At 39.3% G+C, this 18,038-nt stretch overlaps 1 protein-coding gene and 1 pseudogene across 1 annotated transcript in view; both read left to right on the top strand.

Moving 5' to 3' along the window:
- C2H8orf34 (chromosome 2 C8orf34 homolog) overlaps positions 1-18,038 on the top strand; it is a 317,534-nt gene that overhangs the window by 60,729 nt on the left and 238,767 nt on the right. The window contains exon 3 of the mRNA XM_055127065.1: positions 5,847-5,978. Coding sequence (XP_054983040.1) covers positions 5,847-5,978 — 132 coding nt within the window. The remainder of the gene's footprint in view (positions 1-5,846; positions 5,979-18,038) is intronic.
- Positions 1,134-2,323, top strand: LOC105943537 (RNA-binding protein Raly-like; annotated as a pseudogene).

Raw genomic sequence — 18,038 nt, 5'->3', positions numbered from 1 at the left:
AGAAATAAGATTCAGACTTGATGAAAATTTAGTGCTATAAAGATTAACAAATTAAACTAAGGCTTCTGCACCTCAAAAGAAACAGTGACCAAGATAAAAAGACAACCCACAGAATAGGTAAAACTATTCATTCAATACCCATTTGATAAGGGGTTAATGTCAAAGATATACAAGGCACTGTTAGAACTTTACAAAAAAACATTCATCCAACCCCATCAAAAAATGAGGGGAAGAACTGAACAGAAACTTTCTCAGAGAAGAAATTTGAATGGCCAAAAGGCTCATGAAAAATGCTCTACATCCCTAATCATCAGGGGGATGCAAATCAAAACAACAATGATATCTCATCTCACAGTAGAGTGACTGGCACACACCCAAATGAACAAGAACAATGAGTGCTGGTACAGATGTGGGGAGAAAGGAACCCTCATTCATTAATGATGGGAATGCTCACTGTTCCAGCTGTTTTTGGAGAACAATATGGGTATTCCTCAAAACACTAGAAATTGAACTGCTATTTGACCCAGCAGGACCACTTCTGGTAATATACCTTGAGGGTTCAAAAACACACAGCAGAAACACCATCTGTACTTCTATGTTCATTGCAGCATTATTCACATAACCAGAATCTGGAAACAACCCGAGTGCCCAAGAACAGATTACTGGACAAAGAAATTGTGGTACATCTCCACAATGGAATAATACACAGCTCTTAGGAAAAATGAGGTCATGAAATTTTCCTATAAATAGATGAATCTGGAGAATAACATGCTGAGTGAAATGAGTCAGAAGAAGAGGGACACATACAGAACCACTGCATTCATTTGTGAGATATAAATATATATATATAGTATAAAACTAATATCCAAGGATAGGGAAAATGGGCAAGGAGGACTGGATACTGGTTGGAAATTACCACAAAAGTGTGAGGGGTGGAGGGTAGTTAAGATAGAGGAAGGTTCATTTTGACAATATTAGTTGGAAATGATCACTCTGGACAAGAACTGAGTGTTGAAAGGAGTAAAGGAGTATACATGATATCAGTGTCTATCTTGCAACCACAATGTCTAAAATGAGAGAGAGAAAGATAAAAGGCATCTGGTACTGTACTATATTAATCCAAAGGAGGAAATTGCTGCCTGACCTTATAGGTAGCCACTATGTCCTTGAAAATCCAGACAAGCAATATAACCAACAAGAATGACCCCAAGTCCATCAACTCTTGGGTCTTCATTGGAAATCTCAATACAGCTGTGGTGAAGAAGTCAGATGTGGAAATCATCTTTGCCAAGTATGGCCACTTGGCCGGCTGTCCTGTGCACAAGGGCTATGCCTTTGTCCAGTATGCCAATGACCGCCATGCCCGGGCTGCTGTGCTGGGAGAGAATGGGCGGGTACTGGCCGGGCAGACCCTGGACATCAACATGGCTGGAGAGCCCAAGCCCAACAGACCCAAGGGAATAAAGAGAGTGGCATCTGCCATCTACAGTGGCTACAGCTTTGACTATGACCATTACCTGGAAGACTTCTACCACAGGCTCTTTGACTATCGGGGCCACCTGTCGCCTGTACCAGTTCCCAGGGCAGTCCCCGTGAAGCGACCCAGGTCACAGTTCCCTGGGTCCGGCATGTCAAAACTACCATACCTGTCAAGCTGTTTGCACGCTCCACAGCCATCACCACTGGCTCAGCAAAGATCAAATGAAAGAGCAGTGAACTGAAGGTCATCAAGACAGAGCTGACACAAATTAAATATAACATTGACTCCCTGCTGGGCCACTTGGAGCAAATTGCTGCAGTGCAAAAGGCCAACCCAGATGACAAGAAGAAGGGCGACAATGGCAGCAACATTGGTGGTAGTGGCGGTGGCAGTGGCAGCGGCAGCAATGACAATGGCAACAGTGGCAGCAGTGGGAGTGGAGGTAGCAGTGGGAGTGGCACCACTCGGCCACCAGCCTCCCCCCCCCACCCAGAGGACACAGCTTCTGAGACTTGCATGCCTCTGACTGAAGTCCAGGCTCGAGATGAGGTTGAGGATGAGGCGCTGCTGACACACAGTGAGGAAGAGCTGGAGCACAGCCAGGAAACAGATGCAGAGGACCAGGCTTTGCAGTATGCAGCCTGCCTGGAGTGACGGTCATTGACAGAAGGAAGGTGCACTGCCCCAGGCCTCAGGCTGGGCATCCATCCCAGATGCCATCCTCAAGGGGTCCCAGACGAGAACCGGCAGCAGGTGCCTCCTACCACCCACCTCCCAGCTGGTGCCGCATCCTCTGCAGATGACATTTTCAGCCTCCCATCCCCACACTCTCCCTACTGGCACTGCCACACTCTGCCTCCCTCTCTAAGGCACTCCCAAACTTGGGTTTTTTTTTATAGTTTGGAAGGGTTACCACAGGGAGGGGACCCTGACAATAAAGAGATTGGATCCCCCCCAAAAAAAATTAAAGATAGAGAAAGATAAAAAGAAAGAGGTAAGAGAGGTGCCTGCCATAGAAGCACAATGGGGTGGGAGGTGGTTTTGTGGGAGTGGGAGGGAAACTGGGAACATTGGTGCTAGGAAATAACACTGGTGGATGGGTGGGTGTTGGAACATTGTATGACTGAAACCCAATCACGAAGATCTTTGTAATGCTCTGTGTCATGGTGATTCACTGTAGCACTGTCGTCCCATCGTTCATCGGTTTGCTCAAGTGGGCACCAGTAACATCTCCATTGTAAGATTTGTTACTGTTTTAGGCATATCAAATATGCCATGGATAGCTTGCCAGGCTCTGCCATGCAGGCGGGATACTCTCGGTAGCTTGCCGGGTTCTCCGAGAGGGATGGAGAAATAGAATCCAGGTTGGCCACGTGCAAGGCAAATGCCTTCCCTGCTGTGCTATTGCTCCAGTCCCATATATCATATATATATATACACACATATATATATACATATACATGTATATACATATATATACATATATTGCATAAAAGTGGATGAAATCAAACAAGTGTATTATTCATATATAAGTGTGTATATGTGTATGTTTTGCATTGTGATTTACAACGCTGTTGCTAATAGACTATCCTCCTTTTAGCACCACCTCCTCCTATTTGAATGCTTCCATCCACCATAGGTGTTTCCCCTTTCCTTTTTCTTATCCCACACTCCCCTCCAGTGGTTTGTTTCCTACTGAATACCAGTTCTCATATTTTTCCATTGTCTTTGGATATTCGTTATTCCACCATTATATTTCTTTATATCCTACACACAAGAGAGATCATTCTGTATTGGTCTCGCTCCTTCTGGCTAACTTCACTCAGAATGATATTGCCAGATCCCTCTATTTAGTAGCAAATTGCTTGACTTTATCTTTTCTTGTGGCCAAGTAGATTTCCATCATGTATGTGTACCATCATTTATTTATCTCATCATTTATTTCTGGACAGTTGGGTTGTTTCCAGATTTTGGCTGTGGTGGACAGTACTATGAGGAATATAGGTGTGCAAGTGTCTTTTCTACATTTTGATTTTTTGCCTTTGGGGTCTATTTCAAGAAGTTGAGTTGTTGGGCCAAATAGAAACTCAATTCCCAGGGTTTCTTTTGGGGGGTGAGGGAAAGTCCATGTTGTTTTCCAGAAAGGCTAGATCAATCAGTATTCCCATCAGCAGTGAATGAGAGTCCCTTCCTCCCAGCATCCATGCCAGCACTGATTGCTCTTGTTCTTTTCGGTATGTACTCACCTCTGTGGTGTGAAATTATATCTCATTGTTGTTTTGATTTGCATGTCTGATGATTGATGATGCAGAGCATTTTTTCATGTGCCTTTTGGCCATTTGTATTTCTTCCTTGAGAAAGTTTCTGTTTATCTCTTCTTTCCATTTTTGGATATGGTTGGATTTTTTTTCTTGTAAACTTCTACCTGTGCATTAGTAAATAATTTAAATCTAGGAAGATTAATTCACTAGCACTTAAGGACCAAGTTTTCAATACCAATTTTGTAAGCACTGGCGAGATAATTGGGTAGTTTTCTATGTTTGCTTTTTAAGTAGAAGGACATTAGTGGATTTCTTGGGCACTTTGGTGGTAGTGTGGTATGATTGGTATGTAAAGCAAAACAATAAACATTACCAATTGTAAGCAAGTAGCCTAAATTAAAAAATAATGAGATTTCTGATAACTTTTTAGCTTTATACATTGATATGCTGAGTCACTTTCAAGCGCAATTTCCTCCTTGCCTTTACTTGGCAATAGATAATTCCTATGGAACTAATTGCTTTAATTTCACAGGATTTTAAAGGAGTTTCTCATATATTTGGGGAGTGACATTCTCATTTTTCCCCCTGTTCATGTTTTATGGGCGTCTATGAATACCTATGTCTTTTTCAGTTGTCTTTTCTCAGGTTGATGTCATCCTGAGACTATATTTTAAGACTGCACCAAAATGGTAGGGGTTATCCATTTAAGTTGTTTAGTTGATTAAGGAATATAGAATATGGCCTTTTGACATAGAAAAGAGGGTTTCTATGTTTTTCTTTGTTTTCTTGGATCTAGATAAAAATAGGGTAGTCTTTTAGGCATGGTCTCTGGTTTATAGGTTCAGATGTGGTGCATTATATGAAGGTAGTACAGATGAACACCTATAAACACACTGAAACTCATTTCAGTCCAAATTTATAAATTACAGTGTTGTAGCACGTGACTGACCCAGGTACGGTTCCTCCGCCCCTCTCAAAGAGCCCAGCAAGCTACCGAGAGTATCTCGCCCACACGGCAGAGCCTGGCAAGCTACCCGTGGCGTATTCGATATGCCAAAAACAGTAACAAGTCTCAAAATGGAGATGTTATTGATGCCTGCTCGAGCAAATTGATGAGCAACGGGATGACAGTGATACAGTGACTATTGTAGAGATAGTAGTATACTAAATATTACAGCTTTAATTAGCACAATGTTGTATCTCACTATTTACATAAGTCAGAAATCTTTGCAGCATTTAACTAGATCCTCTGTTTAATCTTGCCGTGTTGCAAATTAAAGGATTGTCTGGGCTATATGCTCATCTGAATGTTTCAATGAGGAGCAACATGCTTCCAAGTTAATTTCAGTTATTGGCAGAGTCAATTTTCTTATAGTTGCGTCTAAGGTACATATTTACTTGCTGGATATCACCCTGAAATTGCTCTCAGCAACTCAACACACACTTCTATACCACCTGACTCTCTAACATCAAAGGTACTTTTCTAGCGCCAGGAAGAAAGTGTCTCATTCAAGTCTGCTAAGATCGAGTCTTACATAATACAGTCGTAATATTGACATCTCCAAAACTTTGTTGTATCTCTTGATTTGAAGCGAACATAGGTTTGTTCTGCATTCAACTGGAGGGGATTTTAAAAGGTATACTATTAGCAGAATAAGATCATGGGGTTCAGATTCTGACTGGCATAAATACATAATGACCTTTGATTGGAGAGTAAAGCAGGAAGGAGACTGTTAGAACTCCTTATTCCTGGTTTTGTGCTCAGGGATCAATCCTGGCAAGGCTTTGGGTACCATATGTGATACAGGCATTCAACTTGACCATGTGTAAAGCAAGTACACTAGTAACTGTACTCTTGCTCCAGCCCCTCATTTTATAGTTTGATGTGATCTCTAATCATGAATTAGTGATTTCTATCAAATTCAAAACATAAATGTACAAGGAGAATAAGCAAGACATACTTTTGGACATTTGAATTCTTTCTGATAAAAAGTTATATACAAGTTTTTTCTGAATTTGTCTAATGAATTCATGGATTTAGTTTTCGATCAATATTGAAATCATTTAGCTATTATATATATATCCATTTTTGTTTGTTTTAACAGAACATAAAGGAACAAGAAGGGATTTCAGGAACTATGAAAAGCCGTGGCAATTAAATGCAAAGAAGCCTAAAAAATCAAAAAGTGATCTTGCTGTGTCTAATATTTCTCCACCATCACCAGAATCCAAATCATGTAAGGAAGTTTGTCATTCAAATGTCAATGTGTGTATGTAAGTCTATGTTACTAATAAAATTTTGAAAAAGGTAAGAATTGATGCTAATATTTCTATTTAATTGTCCTGTTAATTCCAATGAATTTTAATTTTAGTTCAACTTTACTTTTTAGTACGTACTCTCAATATGTGTAAATGATTTAGATTTTCTTCAAGTATAATATTTTTTCAGAATGTAAAATTGCTGAAGCTATCCCTGCCTTTCATGTTGGGTTGCAGAATCATATAACATTTAAAGAAATCTAACCCTACACTTACTAAAGTATATAAATGGTAATTAAATTAGAGGGAGCAAAGGAACTTTCTGTTTTAAGGACTAAACAAAATTAAAAACAATCCTTCATACATAATCTTTCCATAATCCTACTCATTATTACTGAAGATCTCTCTTAATTTTTCTTAATTTCTTTGCTAACTGTGAACAATATCCCTTTCCCAGTGTATTATAGTCATTGGTATAATATGCAGAGGTAATATATGTGACAATATATAACTCGATGAGTTTTTAATTGAAAACATAAAGGTATTAAATTGTTCTTGAAATGTTATAATATTTGAACATATACAGTGACACTAGAGATGTATATGAACAGTAGTAAAATAGTACAAATGGCATGAACAATATAGACGTTAAATGGAATTTCAAAAGAATAATGGATAATCCATCCTCCCAAACAAAATTAGGAAAAGAGAAGCAGAGAAGTAAAGGATAAGTTAGAAAATCTGACATCAAACACCGAGATGGCAGGCTTAAGTGCAAGCATGTTGAAAATAAGTATAATGGTAAAAGGCTAAATATTTTAAATAAAGTGCAAAGATTTTAGGACTGTATTAAAAATGCATAATTGTTTATAAGAAATATATATTAAATAACAAGACACAATCAGTTTATTTTATTTCAGTTTTTGACACAATCAGTTTAAAATACTGAACATAAAGAAATCTATATGGCTATAGTAATATCAGACAAGTAGAATTCACAATTAATTAGAGATAAAGATTGATAGCAAAGTTAACAGTATACTTTAAACTGAAAAGCTGTTCAATAGAAAAATAAAATATAAATAAAATGAAAACACAAACTACTGAATGAGAGAGATTATTATACAACATATAACCAATAGAGGGGCTACTGTCCAAGATATAAAAAAGGTATACAATTTAACACAGAGCAACAAACAACTGAGCTGAAAACCAAGCAGAAATGTGGAATAAATCTTTCTTTATAGAGGATATATACAGATGGCTGATAGGCACATAAAACTGCTTATCATCAGTGAAATATAAATTAAGATCTCAGAGAGATACCAACTCACACCTGTAGGACTAGATTATACCAAAAGCATCAATACTGACAAATACTGGAGGGATATGGAGAAAGTAGATCCTTGTGTACTGTTAATGGATTATCAGTTGGTGGTCCATTTTAGATAATACTATGAATATTTATTAAGATGCTAAAGATAGATCTAGGAAAGAAGTCAGCAATCCCTTCTGGACATCTTTTCAAAGAATATGAGAATACTAATATTGAAAGTTTATCCACTCTAGTGTCCTTTTATTATTTAATATTACTAAAATTTGAAAATAACCTGATTTCTGACTGATAGAAAACTGTGTAAATATGTCCTTACTAAAAGATAAAAAATTCGGAATTCCTGTCAGATATAATGAGCTCAAAAGACTTATGCAAAGTGACAAACCAGAATAAAAGGAAATATTGGGTGATTTCTCTTATGTGTACTATGTAAGGATATGAAATTGAATAGACAAAAATGTAAAAAAAGGTCAGTTTGTGCATGAGTAATAAAATTAAGGTTATATAATATACTGCTAATACAATTGATATTGGTCTAGAGGAAGGAATTAACATGAGAGGAGTTTAATAAACACTCTCTATCAGCATGGCTTTATTGGGGAATTGAAGCATTTGAAGAGTATATAAATATCATATGCCACTTTTTTTAAAGAAAAAACAAAGAAGTATATATACCTTTATTCAATGAGATCTTTGTTACCCTGATGGTAAATGAGGGGGCCAGAAAGATAGTGAGATAGGCTGAAGCACAATTTTTTTGCATACAGGAGGCTTGGGTGTGATTCCCATCATTGGAAATCTGAGAATTGCTCGAAACAGCCCCCAAATACAGAGCCTAGAGTAGCCCCAGAAGCTCCACCATCCAGTGTGGCCCCTAAAATAAACAAAACAAGAAAGCTAGAGACTAATATTCATCATTATTATGTGCACAACTATTCTTATTAAATATTAGCAGTTGAAATCATGATGTACGTGATATGCATTTAGCCTATGATAATATATACAACAACTAGTGTAATTCACTACACTAATATTATTGAGATAAAAACTATCAAGTCTTTCAATAAACGAAAGAATATCAAACTTGGAAGAGAATACAATTTCCTCGTCTGAATAAAGGCAAATACAAAAACTCTAAAACCAATTTTTATATATGTTTTTCATTTGGAACCACTCCCAAATTTTTCAGTTTTATTTGTATTTATATTATTTTTTGGAGAGAACTCAGATTCTTTAAAACATTGCATTTAGAACAGACTGGTTCTGTTTTAATAAATAAGGAAAGTGGAGTAGCTATATACTCAGCAACACATTTTTTGGATAAAAGGAAAGGGCATGCATATGTTTAGGAAAATTGCATGAACATGAGAAAACAAAAGTGTTAAATGGTTGAATGTATGGAATATAAAAATGCACAAGGCAGGACATATGAAATAATGAATTCACTAATTCAGTGTTAGCTGCCACTATATTATTAGGATATTTCTAGTCATATTTTAAATTATAATATTTAGGAGAAACTTCCAAATAAAAAGTAGCATTTATTAAATTTTGGAAGCAGAATCAGAGAATCTAAATTATTAGACTGAAGAGATAGTATGGAGATTAAGGCACTTAGCTGCTGTCCTGGGTTCAGTCCCTGATACTGCCACGGGTCAATGCCCAAAGCTAGGGCTATCTACTGAGCAGTGCCAGGTATACCCCCCCCAAAAAAAAAGAATAATTAAAATTATAAATAAATAAATAGTGACTCTGAAGTCATTTAGAGGAAAGAGCTTGTTTATTTTTTGAGTTAATGATAGAAACTGTTGCAGAGGCTATATTAATTTAAAATTTGATTACTATACTAAAGAACTGTTGAAAACAAACTTAACATTCTTTAGGCTATTTATAAGTAGTAACCCTGCTATGGAAGATTGATCCATCTTGATGGTGCTGTGTTCTGAATCTGCTTGGCCTCAGTGATGTCATAGATAGATCTAATTTTAGACTCTCACTGTCTATGGTTCATGTGATATTTTTTATTTGTTAGTGGTGTTTTTTTCCATTTCTTCTGACTATATTTTTTGAAATGTATTTGTTTTTTGTTTGTTTGCTTTTTGGGTCACACCCGGTGCACAGGGGTTACTCCTGGCTCTGCACTCAGGAATTACTCTGGCGGTGCTCAGGGAACTATATGGGATGCTGAGAATCGAATCCGGGTTGGCCGTGTGGAAGGCAAACACCCTACCCTCTGTGCCATCGCTCCAGACCCTGTATTTCAATTATAGTACTGAAGGTTTTTCAATCCCTTTAGATTAAGGTTGTGTACTAGATTGATGGCCTCCCAAATCTTCTTTTATTATTTATCAAAACATTTCTTGTGAGGGACCAGAGAGATAGTACAGGGGCTAAGATATTTGCCTTGTACAGGGCTGACCTCGATTTAATCTCTTACAATACTTATGTCCCCCAAGCACTGCTAGGAGAGTTACCTGAGGACAAAGCCAGAAGCAACTGAGTGTGTCCCAAACCCCTAGCTTTCCTTAATCCCAAGCCCCCCAAAATATTTCTTTTTTAAATTTTATAAGGTAGTTCACAATATTTGATTACATTTAATATTCAAACACCAACCCCACCACCATTACACCTTTTCACCACCTAATTTGGGATGTTCCCATCTCAAGCCCCAATCCTTGTCCCAAAGCACAACTGAAATAATATATTTTGTATAGTCTGTTGTGAAAAATCGCTGAAAATGCTACATAAAAGTATCTATAGAGGAACCAGTGTGAAGATTGTTCTATTTTGGCAGGGTCATTATGATGTTCTTTAGGATATTATTTAATATGTTGTTAAAGGCTGAGTGATGAGCTTTTGTATATATATCTGAACATATGTATATATGCATATATATATATATATTTCCCTCTATGATCAGTTGCCTACAATTTGAAACCCATCAGATACGTTGTAGTACTCTTGGAGAATGGATAGGGAGTATCTTATGATGTGTCCAGGAATACGTTTGTTCATGCATGAGGCTCAGCCCAAGTGTGTGGGGAGCAGCCTTGAGCATGGAGGCCGTTGGGTTCTGGAGGTTTCCGGCTGTGGGGGTGGGCTTCTTGGGGCGGGGAGGGCTCTCATCCGTCCCCCTCTGGGGCGACCCAAGTGAAACAGCCTTGCGCGGAGTCCGGTGGCATGGCTGTAACGGGTATCATGTTGCTCCCTTCTGGGAAAAAAAGCAGTGTGATCTGGAGGGTGGCCGATGAGGCGATTATCTGGCACTGGCAGGAAGTGGCATGTGGGTGTGACCCCTGGGTCACTGGAAACTGGGGGGAAATGGGCAGAGGATCTCCGCTCCTGGTCCCATTGAGCCCAGAGTCCAGGGTCACAAAGTTCTGGGTTTTGTTAGACTTCACTCATGCGTGAGGCTTGGCCTGATAGTCTCCTCGTGGGCCACCATCCAGATCAAATGGCTCTTTCTCCCTGCCATAGCCATGCCACCGGACACCACGCCAGGTTGTTTCACTCATGGAGCCCCAGAGGGGAGAGGGTGAGAGCCCTCCCTGCCCCAAGGGACCTAGCCCCAGCAGCCGAAAGCCTCCACAACCCAACTGGCACCACGCTCAAAATATTTCTTGAATTCTTTTGAAATCAGTACAGTTGATTAGGCTGTTATCCTACTGTGATTCTGTGATTTATTTGGTTGTTCTAAATATAGTCCTATTGTTCAGTACCACATCAGAAGCTACAAAAAAGGAAATTTGCCTTAGATTTCCTCAAATGTTCTCTTCTGAGGAAAAGTTCTTGGGTGCTGCTTGAGGTCATTGAGGTCATAGATTACCTTCTCCAAACCCAATAACTCTTTTTGGCTTTTTGTTTTGATTTTGTTTTGTTCTGTTATTTTGGTTTTGGGCCACATCTGGCAGTGCTTTGGGCTCTCACCTGGCTCTGTACTCAGGGACTATGCTTGGCAGACTCAGAGGACCATATGAGGTACCCAGGTTCGAACCCAGGTTGGATGCATGCAAAGCAAATATCCTACCACTGCATTAACACTTCAGCCATTTTATGTTTTTTTTTTGTTTGCTTTATTTTGGTTTGGATTTTGGACTACATCTAGTGATGTTCGGCTTACTCCTGGCTCTGTACTCAGGAATTACTCCTGGCAGTATCTAGTTGAATGTATGGGATGCCGGGGCTCAAACTGGGATCAGTCACCTGCAAGGCAAGCGCCTTACTTACTGTACATACTATCTTTCTGTCCAAACCCAGTGGCTTTCAACATGATTGTGTAATTGAGGGGGTTGAGTGGGCATTTCATCTTACCTGTGGTTGACTGTGTATGGTTTCATCAGGTGTTTGGTTTCCAAGGCCGAGAATGATTAACACTTGGGTTCTGCTATGAATGGTGGCTATCTGATATTAATGACTAGGCCTGACATATTTTTAAAAATTTATGGAATTCCGAGACTAAGAAATTCTAATAGCTTAACGTAGAGATTATAGAAATTCTTCAAAGAAAGATAACAAAAGTACAGATCAGTGTTTTGAAGGCTATGATGCAAACATAGTTTTTTCTTCTTCCTGTTCTGGTTTTCTCCTCCTTATACCTAGATTTGCTTCCAGGGTCCTGAGAGGCACAAGCTGTGGCTACTTGCTATATACCTATAACTCTTTCTCAGAATCATTGATAGTGGCAACAGTGTCCTCCTGTTACTGCTTGGACTAGAATATGTTGGTGTTAACTGACATCTGTTTAGGGTTTTCATAAGCAAAGAAACACAAAGGAAGATGTTGCATCCTAATTTTTGCATTTATTTAAATTATGGAAGTACTATTTGAATTTTTTTACAATAAAAATTTTGAATATGGGGCTGAGGAGATTGTCGAGTGAAGTGAGTGTTACCATGTACGTGCAAGGACCTGAGTCCATTCCCAGGACCTCGTCCATCGAGCACTATTGCCCTTGTCACCTGGTGGCGCTGGTGACCTACAACAGTCCTGAGCCTTAGCAGTGTTGTGTCACTAAGCTGGAGCATAGAACTTTCTAGACTGTTTGTCCAAATATTGCTAGAAGTGCTGCTTGGGAAGTACCCACCAAAGAAAATTCAAAAGAATTTCTTCTTCTGCCAAGCTTTCTCAAGTTATGCTTCCTCCTATAAAATATTTTTTTTGCTTTTTGGGTCACACTGGCAATGCACAGGGGTTACTCCTGGCTCTGCACTCAGGAATTACTCCTGTCGGTGCTCAGGGGACCATATGGGATGCTGGGAATCAAACCCGGGTCAGCCGCGTGCAAGGCAAATGCCCTACCTGCTGTGCTATTGCTTTAGCCCCATAGTTTGTATTGTTTCACATTTTTTGAAATACCTTTCCTGTTTTCATCACCCTTTCATTGTACAAGCAAATATTTAAAGTACATGTGGATTGCTTTACTTTAAACTACATATTCTTTAAAAAGTAACTATCTTTCTATTTTAAAATGTAGTATGGAAGCCCCTCCATGTTCGTAAACTTTTATCCAATTTTATCTATCTGTATGCATATATATGCACATGCTGTACATAATGTACAGAGTTTACTTATGCTATTTATTTATTTATTTATTCTCTTACTGAAAAACATTAAGTTATCTCTTTAGTTTTGCTGCCACAAATTATTTGTTAAAAGAAACAAATATTTCATACTTTCAGATAAAATAAACAGCCTTGTATATGCATAAAGTTTTCATTATATAATTTACTAGATTTAGTATTTCTGTGTCAGTATACTATTTATTATAATAAATATTGCTGAACAATCTTAGAGGTGGGATATATACTTTTGAATAGTGAGACTATATTTCCTCTAGACTCACCACATAACTATTTTTGATTTTGTATTCATAAATACAATGGTATATAGTTTTGAAGGACAGAAGTTCTACAAGGTGTCTTTCATTCTCTCTGTTTTGCTTCTCATGCGAAAACTCTTCCTGTCCCCTTAGATGTTTCTCTGGTGCATGTGGAAATATGAAAATTACTTACAAAAGGTTCTCTTTCACTGTAAACTTAAAGCATGGTCTTCTGACCTCTTTCTTCCCCAGCTTTGAAGGTTGTGTATTGGCCCCATATCTTCATCACAGTGTAGCCTTTCAGCTATTTTAAATACTGAGTATATGCTATTTGTTGATATTGTTTTGATATTATTTTGACTAAATAAAATAATATTTCCATAGTAGTCTCTTGGGGGCTACACTCAGTGGTGCTCAGGACTCGCTTTTGGTTCTGCGTTCAGGGATCACTCCTGGTAGTGCTTGGGGGATCATATAGGGTGCTGGGGATCAAACCTAGGTGAGTCATATGCAAAACAAGCACCTTACCAACTGTATCCAGCCCCAGTGAAAGTTTTGACAGATAATATATATGCATATGTGTGTGTGTGTGTGTGTGTGTGTGTGTGTGTGTGTGTGTGTGTGTACAGTGATTCACATCCTGCACTGCAATTCAATCCCTGGTACAGAAGCTTGGAACTGGTAACTCAGGGAAACTCTTAGGCCTGTGTGCCTCCGCTCAGCTCTGCCCCCTGAAGGGTGAGAATGCTGCCTGGGGCTCACTGCTTTGCTTCCTCATGAGTCACAGGAAAGCTTTACTTCCATGACCTTTGAGATTTAGAATGAGCTAAGGTAGAATGTTACGCTTTTCAAAAAGAAATATGTGGAGTCTTTCACTGCAACTCATACTATAATGAGAGGGGCCATAAACTTTGAAAATGTCCAAGAGCTTGAGAACCAGAAGATAGTTCCAAAGGCTATAAAATGTCTGAGGATGAATGACATTGTTTTCTACTGAAAACTCAACTTGTGTTCCAAGCTTCCCCAGTTAAAATTAGTGGGTGGTTTGCTCAATAAGGAAAGAAACAAAAACTTCCCCTGTTATGTCACCTACCTTGGTTTGCACAGGGGGAGTTTAATGGAGCTTAGGTTTAAGCTCAAGCTCCATTTGGCCTTTGACTTCAGAATCACATAAACCCAATTCTAACACCTTTTAAATTTTTGGAGCTAAAACTGGGAATTAAAAATAATAAGCCCTAGGGCTGGAGTGATAGCACAGCGGGTAAGGTGTTTGCCTTGCACGTGGCCGACCCGGGTTCGATTCCTAGATTCCTAGTATTCCCGTATGGTCCCCTGAGCACCGCCAGGAGTGATTCCTGAGTGCAGAGCCAGGAGTAACCCCTATGCATTGCTGGAGTTGACCCAAAAAGCAAATAATAATAATAATCACGAATCATGAAATCCCCGTTAATCGTTAATTTCTCCAGCGGGCTCAGTAACCTCTCCATTCGTCCTTTTCCTAAGATCTTAGAAGTCTCTCTTGGCTCGGCCCTCTCAACGATGTTGCACTGGAGGCTCTTTCAGGGTCAGGGGAATGAGATCCAGCTTGTTACTGGATTTAGCATATGGATACACCATGGGAAGCTTGCAAGGCTGTCCCATGTGGGCAGGAAACTCTCAGAAGCTTGCCAGTTTCTCCCAGAGGGAGAAGTAGGCTACAAGATATCGCTTCTGGGAGCTTGCTTTTAAGTCTCTGGGTGCTAACCATAGATGAAATTACACACACCTGGGTTCCTCTGCCGGTACCTTCATGCGTGAGGCCTGTCCGAATGTAGAGGGGCCTTAAGCATGGCTGTAGCTAGGTTCCGGTGGTCTTCGGCCGCCGGGAGCTCTGCTCAAGGTGGGGAGGGAAGCTGGAGCCCATTCCCTCCGAGGGCCCCGGGGAAGACAGCCAGGCGTGCGGGCAAGAGACTCTCTGCCAAATAATAATAATAATAATAATAATAATAATAATAATAATAATAATAATAATAATAATAATAATAATAATCCAAAGAGACAGTGCAGGGGTTGAGACCCTTTGTTATATGCCGCCTGTCTCAGGATACACCAAATGGTCCCCAAGCACTGCCAGGAGAGCTTCCTGCGCACAGTCCGAGGCAGCCCAGGCCTCGCACGCTCTCACCCACAAATGCTTTCCAGCGCTTGATCACCCAGAGACAGCACCAAAATATATGATATAAGACAGCACTGAATAAAGAGAAAAACGAATTACTTTCTAGTTTTGAAATTCTCTTTAGATTACATGCTGCCTTTTCTAACAAATCTGTGCATAGCTAGGACAGCTACTTGCTATTTTATATGAAATTATGAAAATTAAAGGAATGGTATTTACGTAAAGAATCTTGGGCATATATTTACAGTTACCATTCCAGTCTCAAGTGTTCCAACTTCTGGTCAGGGAATTGATTTTCACTTGCTGTGATATATACATGGGCTAAAATGTGATTCCTGTACCAACCTGTGATAGTTACAGTGGGCCAGTTTATAGATGGAAGAGAAGTTTCAGGGAAGATTCATCTGTTTAGCATTTCGATGCTATGTAGTGGAGAATCTGATGCCTGAACCCCATGCTTTTCTAGTCTTTGAGCGTCTCCTCACTACAGTGTACAGACATCATTTCTGTGGTCAGTTCTGATTCATACTTGCTTCATTGAAAACTTTAGTTGGGGAAAAAGAGCCAATACAGATTTGATTCGATAGATGCTACATTTGCTATATACTAACTTTAATAAATCCAGAGACCATATAAAACAAAGCTCCTGGAAGAGGGCAATGCAGAATTTCCTGCCCCCGCACCAGTCTTTCTTCATTAGGGCACCTTGGAGCGGGGCGGGTTGAGCTTCACTTCCTGCCGCAAGCAGAGCCCCAGCAGCCGAAAACCTCCAGTACCCAGTCACAGTCATGCTCAAGGCCACTCTCTACACCCTCGACAAGCCTCACGCATGAAGGAGCCAGCAGAGAAACCCAGGCATGTGGCATTTGGGGCTGAGATCTCCAAGCCTGCTCAGATCAGGACTGGGCATCTCCACCCAGATCCCCATTTTCCAGTAGCTTGGCAGTCACACCCACAAACTGCCCTCAGCGCCATGTAATCCCATCAGTGGCCAAGATTCAGAGACCATATAAAACAAAGCTACTTCCAGGTCTCTCAGCCTCTTATAGTCTGGCCCACTGATGTGCCTAAAGCAGCACACATGTGTTTGGTTTTAACATACTTGCTTACATTTTCTGATATACATTCTTTGTCCCTCCTGGAGATACCGGCAAGCTACCAAGAGTACTCCGCCTGCACAGAAGAGCCTGGCAAGCTTCTGGTGCTTATTCAGCATGCCACAAACAGTTACAATAACAGGTCTCATTCACCTGACCCTGAAAGAGCCTCCAATCATTGGGAAAGATGAGTGAGGAGAGGCTGCTAAAATCTCAGGGCTGGGACGAATGGAGACGTTACTGGTGCCTGCTCCAGCAATGGGATGACAGTGATACAGTAGACTCTTGAGATTTCTGTTTGTTTCTAGAATTAATAACTGTCCTTTTTTTGTTTGTTTTCAATGTATCATCACTAACACACTACCAAAATTGTTCTTAAATTTTTTTTTTTTTTTTTTTTTCTTTTTGGGTCACACCTGGCGATGCACAGGGGTTACTCCTGGCTCTGCACTCAGGAATTACCCCTGGCCGTGCTCAGGGGACCATATGGGATGCTGGGATTTGAACCCGGGTCGGCCGCGTGCAAGGCAAACGCCTTACCCACTGTGCTATCTCTCCAGCCCCTGTTCTTAAATTATTAAATGCTCTCATTATCATCTAACACATACAGTAAGTCACTATCTATCTCAGCTTGTATTTTATAATTTATTTCATTAAAGTTTTTTTTTATTGTTCTATTCCCTGTAGAGGAGCAAAAAGCTGCCCTTCTGCTTTTATCTTGGCTGCATTTTTAAAAAAAAACATTTTCCAGCTATCTCCTGAGAACCTTCTTCATAGTTATCCTAGTTTTATTTTCATTTATATTTCTGATGAAGTTCCCTGAAACATTTGTCTTTCCTTTTTGGCATTTATTTACTCATTTCACGGAGCATCTTTCCCAAAGGCTTTCTGAAGATTACTTATGATGAGAAAAACATTTGAGTCCTTTAAAGTTTCTTGACTTAGTTGGTATATAATTCAAGTAATCTTCAGCTAGAAATTTGAAGAAATTTCTGCTGTATCTTCTTTCAGTATTGTTGCTGATAAAAAATTATTTTGCTGTTTCTGCAGGTGAAATTTTTAAATATATTTTCTCGTAAGCTTATTGGGGGAATCATAAGGGTTTATTTGTACTAGAAACAATGAACCCTTTCAAGCAAAAACAAAATTTAATTCTTCAGTCTTTATTGCTTTGACATTGCTCTAATTTAACACTAATATTTACTCTTTTCAAATTGTAGTTTTGAGTTAACATGCCTATAATAGTGCTAATGTATATGCTTTGGGTATGCATTGTTCATCAGTATCCTGCATCACTTCTGGTCCTTGTTTTACTCCCCTTCCACACACTACTTGGTAACCTTAGTTCTATAGACTAAGGGTGTATTATCTTTAGATATAACTATTTCTCTTTTTGTTTCTTTATATATCACATATGAACAAGATTACGGCACGTTTATCTTTATTCTTTTGGCTGATTTCACTTAACATGATATTCCTGGGCTGTGTTCTTATTACAGCACAAGGCATATATTATTATAATAATATTCTTATTATACCACAATCATCTATAACCTTTTCTTATAGCCCAATAGTACTCCATCATGTATATATGCCAAATCTTTTTTAAATCCACTCATCTGTAATTGAGAA

This window comes from Sorex araneus, chromosome 2 (assembly GCF_027595985.1).
Source record: "Sorex araneus isolate mSorAra2 chromosome 2, mSorAra2.pri, whole genome shotgun sequence".
Classification (NCBI taxonomy): domain Eukaryota; kingdom Metazoa; phylum Chordata; class Mammalia; order Eulipotyphla; family Soricidae; genus Sorex; species Sorex araneus.
Note: the sequence above shows the minus strand (reverse complement) of the source record. Positions and strands in the feature narration are given on the sequence as shown.